Source organism: Sesamum indicum, linkage group LG10, assembly GCF_000512975.1.
Source record: "Sesamum indicum cultivar Zhongzhi No. 13 linkage group LG10, S_indicum_v1.0, whole genome shotgun sequence".
Taxonomy (NCBI): domain Eukaryota; kingdom Viridiplantae; phylum Streptophyta; class Magnoliopsida; order Lamiales; family Pedaliaceae; genus Sesamum; species Sesamum indicum.
Window position 1 is genome coordinate 11,680,323 of NC_026154.1, and position 10,963 is coordinate 11,691,285.

General features: G+C 37.4%; 3 protein-coding genes across 6 annotated transcripts in view; 1 reads left to right on the forward strand and 2 right to left on the reverse strand.

The window, feature by feature from the left end:
* Positions 404 to 1,747, reverse strand: LOC105172780. The gene is made up of 2 exons (XM_011094356.1): positions 1,534 to 1,747; positions 404 to 684 (listed from the first exon to the last, which is right to left on the reverse strand). Exons 1-2 carry the CDS (start codon positions 1,745 to 1,747, stop codon positions 404 to 406), a joined length of 495 nt encoding a protein of 164 aa, XP_011092658.1.
* On the reverse strand, positions 1,774 to 2,748 carry LOC105172781. The gene is made up of 2 exons (XM_011094358.1): positions 2,363 to 2,748; positions 1,774 to 2,110 (listed from the first exon to the last, which is right to left on the reverse strand). Exons 1-2 carry the CDS (start codon positions 2,746 to 2,748, stop codon positions 1,774 to 1,776), a joined length of 723 nt encoding a protein of 240 aa, XP_011092660.1.
* LOC105172350 (probable linoleate 9S-lipoxygenase 5) overlaps positions 8,371 to 10,963 on the forward strand; it is a 4,941-nt gene continuing 2,348 nt past the window's right edge. The window contains exons 1-6 of one of the 4 annotated variants that reach the window (XM_011093735.2): positions 8,371 to 8,780; positions 8,855 to 8,974; positions 9,321 to 9,610; positions 10,059 to 10,299; positions 10,391 to 10,732; positions 10,849 to 10,934. In XM_011093735.2, coding sequence (XP_011092037.1) covers positions 8,567 to 8,780; positions 8,855 to 8,974; positions 9,321 to 9,610; positions 10,059 to 10,299; positions 10,391 to 10,732; positions 10,849 to 10,934 — 1,293 coding nt within the window. In that variant the 5' untranslated portion in view covers positions 8,371 to 8,566. The remainder of the gene's footprint in view (positions 8,781 to 8,854; positions 8,975 to 9,320; positions 9,611 to 10,058; positions 10,300 to 10,390; positions 10,733 to 10,848; positions 10,935 to 10,963) is intronic. The other 3 variants (XM_011093736.2, XM_011093737.2, XM_011093738.2) reach the window with 3 other exon arrangements.

Genomic DNA, 10,963 nt, shown 5'->3' on the forward strand with positions numbered 1-10,963 from the left:
CTTAACTCAAAATTTTTTGAGCAAGCGATCTCCCCCCAAAATGATTTCCACAACTCCCTTCATGTACCTCTCTCATCACATACTCCGCTCTTTCATCATCCAAACACTTCAATAATATTCCCTCTGAAGTTCTCTTATACAACTCCTCTCCCAACATCGTGAAGCGATTCGCTTTAAACTGTAACCTCCTAGCTGCAATCGGGTCGCTAGGAAGTTTTTCTTCTTTCAGGTATTGAATAAAGGGAATTTTCCATGAGTTCGCTGCTTCTACTATGTCAATGGTTTTTTCGTCAATCACTAAAACCTCTTTAATCATTACAATGATCTTTCTTTCTTTTATTCCTTCCACCATGGATCAAAACTTAGATAGAGAATCTGCCCTCGCATTCTCGTCTCTCGGGATCTAGTGGACTGCGCATCTATCAAATTTTTCCATTAACTTTTTCACCTTAGCCAAGTACTGTGTCATAGTCCACTCACGTGTCTCATAAGATCCCTGTACTTGCGCCGCCACCAGCTGCGAATCTGTATAAACATCTAACTGTTTTACTCCCCCATCAAATGTTGTCTGAAGGTCTTGAATAAGCGCCTCGTGCTCTGCTTCATTATTGGTTGCAGGAAAGGATAACCTTACTGCGATCTCGATCTCGATCTCAACACCATCAGGTCCTTGTAAAAATATTCCTGCACCTCCATATTTAGAATTTGACAATCCATCCACATGTAATAGCTACCTTTTTTCCTCTTTTTGTGGTTCCCCAACAAACTCGACAAAGAAATCAACGAATACTTGTGATCTTATGGCGTTTCTTATTTGAAACTCGATGTCAAATTCTCCAAATTCTGCTGCCCATTTGACCATCCTACTTGAAATTTCTAGTTTCAACATGACCTGCTTCAGTGGATGGTTAGTCAATATTACAATCCGGTGGATTGAAAATATGGTCGCAATTTTCTGGCCGTCGTCACCAAGGCTAAGGCCAACTTCTCGATCTGGATGTATTTCTTTTCGACCCCTTGTAGCATCTTGCTCATATAATATGTTGGGCATTGTTTTCCTTCTTCCTCTCAAACCAAAATCGAGCTCATTGCTTCATCTGACACTGCCAGATAAACACACAATTTTTCCCTACCAAGGGAATAATAAGAAGGGGAGGGGTCACTAAGTATGTTTTAAGCTCCTGAAGAGCTTTTTCACATTCTTCAGTCCATTCAAAATCTTTAACTTTACGCAAAACTTTAAAGAAAGGTCAGTTACGATCCGCTGACCTGGCAATGAACCGGTTCAACGACGCGACCTTTCCCGTCAGCTTCTGGACATCTTTAATTGATCTCGGCGACCCCAGCTACATGATCGCTTGTTTTTTTTTCTGGGTTTGCCTCAAACCCCCCCCCCCTCACTGACCATATAACCAAGAAACTTGCCACCCCTGACTCCAAAGGTGCACTGGGCTGGATTTAACTTCATTCCGTAGGATCGCATAATATTAAAAGTTACATCTAGTTGTGCTAGGTGATCGCTTTCCTTCTTACTTTTCACCAACATGTCATCAAGATAAACCTCCATTATGTTCCCAATTTGGTCCTTAAACATTTTGTTGACTAACCTTTGATACGTCACTCCAGCGTTCTTCAGACCAAATGGCATAACGTTATAACAATAGACTCCCTTCTCCGTTACAAAAGCTGTTTTTTCTGCATCCTCCTTTGCCATGAAGATTTGATGGTAGCTTTGGTAGGCATCCATCATACTAAATAGAGCGAACCCGCCGTTCAATCAACCAGTAAATCTATTCTAGGTAATGGGTAAGGATCCTTTGGGCATGCCTTGTTGAGATCGGTGAAATATGTGCACATGCGCCATTTTCTTGCAGCCTTTGTGACGATGACCACGTTTGAGAGCCAGGTCGTGTACTGGATCTCCCTCACGAACCCAGCCTGTAGCAACTTATTCACCTCCTCTTCAATGATCCTGTTTCGTTCCACCCCAAACATTTTTTTCTTCTGCTTCACTGGCTTAATCTGAGGATCAATGTTGAGGTGATGCACTATAACTTTAGGGTCGATTCCTTTGAAATCGGATGGGCTCCATGCGAACATGTCCTTGTTCCTGCTCAAAAAATCTATAGTCAGCATCCATCTCCTTTGTCATTTGGGACCCTATTCGGGTCATTTTGTGGAAGTCACCAAGAGTGAGTTCTACTTCTTTGTACTCCTCTATAGGTTCTAACCTCTCCATTTTTTCCCTTTTTACCTCCTCGCTCTGGCTCTGCTCCTCTTTCCTTTTTTCTTTTCTTTCAGCATCAACTTGCTCTATAGCTAGATTGTAGCATTGTCGTGCCGCACGTTGGTCGCATCACACTTTCCGACCCCATACTTAATGGGGAATTTCATCTTCAAATGATAGGTGGATACCACTGTTCTAAACTTGTTAAGCCCGGGTCGCCCGAAAACAACATTGTACGCGAACGGGCTGTCCACAACAAAAAACCGCACTATGCAAGTCTTCCTTTGAGGCTCTTCTCCAATTGACACAGGTAAATCAATCAACCCTTCGGGCACGACCTCGCTTCCCCCGAACCCGACCAAGGGAGTTTGTACAGGTTTCAATTTTAGTTCACTCAGCTCCATCTTCCTGAGCACGTTAGTAAAAATGATATCCACAGAACTACCACTATCAATTAATACCTTATGCACCTGGTAATTGGCGATGTCCATCCGAATGACCATCGGGTCGTTCTGGCCCATGGCGCTCGAACTCAAAATCCTTGTCACCAAAAATAATATCCTCCTGGGGCTCTACATGTAACACCTGTTCACCATATCGGTATCTACTCTCCCTTGCGTATCTCTTTCTTGCCCTTGAAGAATCCCCACCTGTGGGGCCACTTGAGATAGTGTGGATGACCCCTTTCGTGGGTGCATTGTCCCGAACTCCGCTTTTTCCAGCATCATTCTTGCGACTTCTTTCTCGACTTTCAACCTGCTTCGGTTGTCTGTTTCATTTCTCTTTTCGATTAAATGCTTGAAGTAGCCCTGTCTTATAAACCTTTCAATCTCATATCTAAGTTGAAAGCATTCCTCTGTATCGTGGCCCTTATCTTTATGAAACCTACAATACTTGTTAGAATTTTTGTTGGCAGGAGTATCGTGCATCTTACCTGGCCACTGGAGAAGTCCTTCCTTTTCCACCATCATCATGACTCCTTCCCTAGTCGTGTTCAGAGGAGTATACCTATGATGTCGGGGTTGACAAGGCCCCCTTCTCTCCTGATCTTTTTGAGATTGGGTCTTTCCTTCCTTGGATCGTTCTCCCTTCGGCACGACCTGGATCTCGAGTCCACTCATTATCCTTCATGGCGTTCATTTTCTCTTCGTCTATGTACTGTTGGGCCAATTCCATCAGCTGTTCTGTTCCTGTAGGCGGATCGCGAGCCAAGGCTGATGCAAACGGTCCTTTCTTCAACCCATGAATTAATGTGCTTACCATCATATCCATTCTCAAATCTTGCACCTCCAACATCTCATTATTAAATCTTCCTATAAAGCTTTTCAGCGTTTCATCATCCCTCTATCGAATAGTAAAGAGGTATGTAGTCGACCTCTTTGCTTTTCTCTTGCTCGCAAAATAAAAAAAAATTTATGAACCAACTGCTCATAAGAATCAATGGTTTCACTTCCTAAATTAGTGAACCATTCTTGCGCTTTACCTTACAAAGTGGTTACGAATAACTTGGCCTTAATCGGATATGTCTGGCCATATAAATTCATAACCAAATCAAAAGCTGCCACATGCTCCCTTGGATCCTTGGTCCCATCATACTTGGGAAGATTAGGGAATCAGAAGCTGTTGTCCACTACTTCTAAATGAATCCTGTTAGTAAACGGGGAATTCCTGTTCTGCGAAACGATCTCCCCTCGCTTCTTCAGTTCTTCGATCTGCTTTCCCAATTTCTCTATCTGGCGACTAACATTATCAGATCTGCCCTAGAAATACCTGGTTGCCGTGAAACTGTCCTCTTACTCGTTAACTCATTTGACATGGTTCTCTCATAACCTTTTTCAGGTAGCCTTGAGACTTCGCACCCTTGCTGTCCCTTGGCATCCTTGAATAATTGTCTCCTTGCTCCCTCTTGAGCTGGCTTCACTGTTCTCCTTTCATACTCACTATGGCCTTCCTACTTGCTTCCTCCATCATTTGTTGTAAATTCGCTCTCGATAATTGTACCATTTGCTCCTCTTCTCTTCCTCGAGTTTCCTCAACGTGTTGATCTCTTCTTGATGACCCTTCCATTTCTAATTACTTGTTCTCACTTCCCACAGACAGCGCCAAATCATCCAGGTAGCACAATTTTGGGATCGGGTCGCTAGACCTAGTATCCTGGGTCGGGTCGCTGAATCCCTTCTCGAGCTCCCTACGAGTATATCCTGAGAACAGAGCGAACATTAGGCTTGTCGGATAGCCCCTAGCTAAGGCCTTCCGATACTTAAGTTAGAAAAAGAGAGGTCGAATGCGATCAAAAGAGAACGAATGAGATCAAGAAAACGTATTTATAAATACTAGTATATATAGTGGTAAGGTACCGCATGGTTAAGTGCCACATGGCATCATCTGGATGATCTGACGTCATGTGATCCAACGGCTAGCAAGGTGGGCGGGTTCTATGGATTCGGGTCAGGCGGGTCGGGTCTTTTTCACACGCGGATCCTACCACAAGTCGTAAATTGCTTTAAAAAATAGGGACATGTTAGTCCTTTATAAATTACCCTCATCACATATTCACTCTAATCTCCATAACACTTCAAATTACATTTGAACCTTAAGGTCAATATAAGGAGTTTATTTGTTCAATAAACTTTCAATGTACGGCAAATAAAAAGTAAAAGATCACTCTAATACCCACATCTACCTTATATCCTCGTCAAAATCTAAAGGACTCACATCATATTTCTACTTAGGACAACCCTACTAACTCTTCTTCTATTCCATCTAATTTATGAATTGACATCCATTTTAGATTAAATTGTTGTTAAAACGAATTGAAGAATTTCTTAACTGACTAAGTCCCAAAATTTGGTAAACGCAATCTGAAACCCAACTCGTTCAAGTCCCTATCAAGAGTGGTAGTTGAGTGGGAACGTGAAGTCAGGAATGAGCATCAATGGTGTTGTCACCTTCTGTGTGAACATCAAATGTCAAAACGCCCATAAATACCGCCCATCAAACCCGAAAGGCACATATATATATACACACACACACACATATAGCACTGCGTTTGGCTTTTTTTTATTAAAAAAAAAAGAATTTGAATTATAAAATGATAAGAAGTTTCTTTATTTTATTGTATTTTAAATTTGGTTTTCTTGGAAGATGTGGATGAACCAGTCTAATAAGTAATAAATATTCTTAGCAGCCGGAGCATATTTAATATGTGTGTATTATTTAAATTTTTATTATTTATATTAATATAAAAAAAAGATATTTCACACTCATAAATAACAATTAATGACACTGTCGCAAAAATTTTATATATGACAATTATGCTCCGGATTAGATAATTTTAAAAATTTATTGTAATTTTTTTATTTTTTAATAAAAATGATTCTACGAACATTTTAACATCACTACATCAATTTTTTTGTTGGGCCCATAATACCTTAAGTTGGTCTTTTTTATTTTTTTAAAATATGATTTATTGGTTTATATGTTTTATTCTTATTTTTAAAATATTTTAAAATATGAAGATTATTTATTATATATACGCAAAAATACTATGCCACGACGACTAGTTACCACTACACCAATTCTCAACTTCTACATCTCATTTTTTTTTATTATTTCTCATTTTTTAGATGTTTTAATATTTTATTAATCTAATCAATATATTTTTAAAAATTTTAAATTAATTATATACATTCATGTGAGTGTCCCACATATGCTCGTTATATATGATTGGAGAGGTGAATTGGTGTTTCAGTAATTTTAGTATGTCAATTTTAATATTTAATTTAATTTATTAATTTATTTAATAACTTCCCATCCACCCATCTAACTCCCCCTCCCCCTCCCCCATTATCTTTAAACAATTACTCTCTTTTTTTTTATTTTTTTTACTATTTTTTTTATAAATTTAATTTTAATTTATTATTTTATTTATACTTTATTAAATAATAAAATTTTAAATATTTTATTTTACATAATACTTATAGAAGTTGCACACACATAGAGTGTGCCACAAATTACTAATTTTAATAAGGGTTGAAGCTGAGGTCTCATGATCTTAGAGGTCATGGGTTCCAACCCCACCAGGTGAATGGGATGTTGTGTGCTGTATAGTAGGAGTTGGTTTACTGCATAGTAGGAGTTATTGTCTGCTACAATAATAGATGTTATTGAGCAGGATATGATTATTGCAATAATCTTTATCAGATATTGATGTCGATATGAATGATTGTACTTGTAATTAATTTATTTCAATTAATAATAATTCATCACTCTTACCTAAAAAAAATAACAGGTGAAATACAATTAAGCCCAAAATCGAACTTCATTTCAAATAATTGTTCTTTTTTTTTTAATTTTCCTCAATAAAATTGTGGATACATATTTTTTTAAAGTGATAATTATATAATTACATCAACATCTCATAAACAGAGCAACACATCAATATTCGATAAACCCACCAATATAACTAAGCATAATGGAATAAGTTACAATCAACTAACATAAAATGAGATAAATATCCACACACCTGATGAAATTCGAGCTCATGACCTCAAACTTATTTGTAAAATACTAAAATTAACCATTTCTTTTGTAACTTTTAACTAAAAACAAGTTATTTTAGGTTGTTTGATTAAAAAAAGAAAAATGAGTGCAAGTTAGAGAATGATTCTAACTGCTTTTGATGTTTTTCAAAGTGATGCCAAATTCACACACAAAATCTCCACTTTTTCCCCATACACTCCACCTTTAGATTCTTTACTTCTCACTGCTTTCTGCAAATGCTTACTCACTCTCATTTCTTTTAGTGAATTTATTACAATAATATAATAAATTCTAATCATCAACAATTAATATACGCTTATAAATATCAAATATGTATAATTAATCAATAAATGATATTATAGCAAACTAACAACTTGACCAATATCCAGCATCGGAGGGACTTGAACTCAAAACCTTTTAATTGACACCAAATTAGTTTTATTGACAGTTTTAATTTTATTTTAACTTTAAATTGCGTAAAACAAGAGATTGAACATTCTCTTTATTTTATTTAAGATAGAGACAATGATTTTAAAGGCGGTATTATGTAAAATTACAGTAAGAATCTTTGAGCACATTTTAGTATCACACTTGTGTTATTAGCACTAGTGATCGTAACGGGTTCCAAACAACATACGACGAGCAGGTTTTGAAGCCATATTCGAGTCCTCGTATGTGTTACGAGTCTTGGTGTTTGGAACAAAGCCCGATCGTTTTAATATCTTTTTATATGTTTTTATATATAATTGCATGAAGTGTGTTTATACATACATAAAAAGTATGTGCATATTTTATTTTTATTTATATATAATACATAATATTTATATTATTTTTGTAAATTAAAATAATAATATAAAATAGTTTATATATAAGTACCACATATTTTAAAAGTTCTAATATTTTAAAGACTAAATTGCGGACATATAAATTTATAAAACAATTAAACTCCCAAAAATATTATTATCTCATGGTTATAAAATTATGGGAAAAAAATCAATTTATCCTCCTCTGATATTCAAAATGGCCCTGCAAAAAAAAATAAATTATCCCCCATGTTTTGAAAAATAAAGAAATTAAGCCCTTATTTGAACCCTTGACAGGGAGTAATTTACTTTATTTTATATTTCATTACATGAAACTTTTTCGCTCATTTCACATTTCGGAGGGGGTAAATTGCATTTACCACTAAAATGACGGTACTAAAAGAATATATTTTTAATATTTTAAAAATTTTAAATTAGACTTGCCACATTAAATCCACCATGTCCTAAGTTTGGGACGAGTCAAAATTAGGATCCAAGAATTTCTTGAGGACTTGAGTCTAAAGGGTCTTGGCAAGCCAGCTCCAAACCTGTTCCGTTGTCATTTATAATTAACATTGCCCTTTTTCCAAGAGTTACAAAAGTACCATTTGATTAAAGTGTAATATAAATGTGGAATGCCATACCATGCTTGCATTGATAGAAGTGGAGTAGAAAATCTTTCACTGTGTAAGTACAAATTAAATTCAGATCAAGTTATATTTTATACTAAAAAAGAATATGAAAAAGGTATATCTATGTATGGTGTTCCATGAGTATGTATATATAGTAGTGTAGAGCTTCACAGTCTACGAGAGGAGCTTTCCCTGAAATGATACAAGTCAACCAAGTAAACTACATAAAAAAGAGTGGAAAGTGAGTGACGGGCATCTCTTCTCCTTCACTGAAACTTCTTCCGAAGCTTTGATGCCCACTACTTGAAAAGCTCTTGAATTCCTTTCGAAGTAGTAGGAGTTGAGTCAGATCCCCGAAAAGCATGGATGGTAGCAGCCCGAGCAAGAGATCGAGGCACGAGGAGAGTGGTAATGGAGAAAGAAGCAAAATGAGGGGAGTGGTGGTTCTGATGAAGAAGAAAGTGTTGGGAGTGAATGATATTGCGGCGTCGGTGGTCGATCGAGTCGATGAAATCCGGGGGAGGAAGGTGGCGCTGCAGCTCATCAGCAGCACGGCTGCCCTTGATCACGATTCTGGTGTGTGTGTGGTTGTGTGCGTGTGTGTGCTCGATTTTGTTTGTTTATTTGTTTATATTTCGTCTGGTGATCAGCTCATCTCGGGGAATCTGGACCATTGGATTGGTACGGGCACACGGTCCGATGGCTCAGATGTCTCGGGACCTGCAAAGGAGGATGTTGCTTTACTGGGAAAAAAGAGAGTGAGCCAATTGGTAGGCGTTTCTTGGGTGGTTTTTGCAGGCGAATTCCTTTTTAGAAGGAATTGTGTTATTTCTTTGAACTATTACTTTATAGTTTGACTAGAGAAATTGCTCCCTATTTGTCTAATATTATGTGTTTGTCAATAAGTTCCTAATGAGTTGCTTGTATGTTACCAGTTACTTAAACCATTCTTGACTTTAATCTTGTCTTCATAAAGCAGCAATCTGAACAATTTGAAGTCAAAATGAGCAGAAACTATGTTAAAAGAATGTTGACAAGAATGCTGGCTTTGGCCTTTAGTATGTTCATAAATTCAACTATAAAAGTTGGAACTAATGAATTCAGTTTGTCTTCCAGCAGAAAGTTACAGAGGGAAAGTGGGAAAGAAGGCATACCTTGAAGACTGGATTACGAAGATCAGCCCTTTGACAGCAGGGGATACTGCATACGATGTCACGTTTGAGTGGACTCGAGAGATGGGCGTTCCCGGGGCGTTCACGATAACAAATTTTCATCACAATGAATTCTACCTTAAGACTCTAACTCTTGAAGACGTCCCGGGCCATGGTCGTGTCCATTTCATATGCAATTCTTGGGTTTACCCTTCTGAATATTACAAGAAAGACCGCATCTTTTTTGCTAATCAGGTATGCACTTTCTTAGTTGTAGTTTCGGAAAGAGACAATATAACGAGTGTTCTAATTGCTGTGACAGCAAAAGTATGGTTTCGTGATAGAAAATGAAATGAAAATACTATGGTGTGTACACTGATGTCATGGCTTGTATGTTAACCAACAAGAGAAGTAACAAATTCTTTTTTGTATGAATAACATAGATTAAAGAACTTAGTCCAAAATTCCTCTTCTTATACTCGCTACATGGAAACAGAGAACTTTAAGGATAATATAGCTAGTTCTCAGAGCTTCCACTTGCCTAATACAAGCAAAAGTTCTCATATCTTGTCTCTGTGGTGCCAGTTAGAAGTTTGGTTTGATCCAGTGTTGAAAGTTTCTGAGTGATGAATATTTTGTGTGTAGTATTGCTTAGCAGTAGATGAAATGCATCCATGAATAAGAAAATGATTTTATGTCACAGGCTTATCTTCCCAGTCAAACGCCTGCACCACTACGTGGTTACAGAGAAGAAGAATTGGAGAATCTGCGAGGAAATGGTACCGGAAAACTTGAGGAATGGGATAGGGTCTACGACTATGATATCTACAATGACTTGGGTGATCCAGATAAAGGTCCAGAGCATGTGCGTCCCATCCTTGGAGGTTCACCTGAATTTCCATACCCTCGCAGAGGAAGAACTGGACGACCTCCGGCTTCATCAGGTAAGAGTTTTAAGGATTCTGACATTGAAAAATTCGATAAATCTAAGGATCTGTACCAAATCACTAATATTTAATGATACTCTTTGGGCAGATCCTAAAGTTGAAAGCAGAATACCACTTTACAATAGCTTGAGCATCTATGTTCCAAGGGATGAACGGTTTAGTCAGCTAAAGATGTCAGATTTTGTAGCATATGCTCTAAAGTCGATATTTCAGTTCCTTGCCCCTGAATTTAAGGCCCTATTTGACAAAACTCCTGATGAGTTCGATTCATTTGAGGATGTGCTGAAACTATATGATGGTGGAATCAAGGTATCTAATGATTCTTTGATGGAAAAAATCAGAGAACGCATTCCCTTGGAAATGATAAAGGAGTTACTTCGATCAGATGGAGAAAAAGGATTCAAATTTCCACTGCCACAGGTCATCAAAGGTAATATTAGCAAAAATGTTGTGTTGAATTCATAAACTTTGACATGTGTGTTAGAAGAATGAATAGACCAGTTTGCTCTTTTGTCCCTTTAAGTTCTTGTCTGTTTCATGAAGCAGAGGATAAAACTGCTTGGAGATCTGATGAAGAATTTGCTAGAGAAATGCTGGCTGGAATCAATCCTGTTGTTATACGTCGCCTTCAAGTAAGTAAAGCTTTCTGCTGTCGATATCT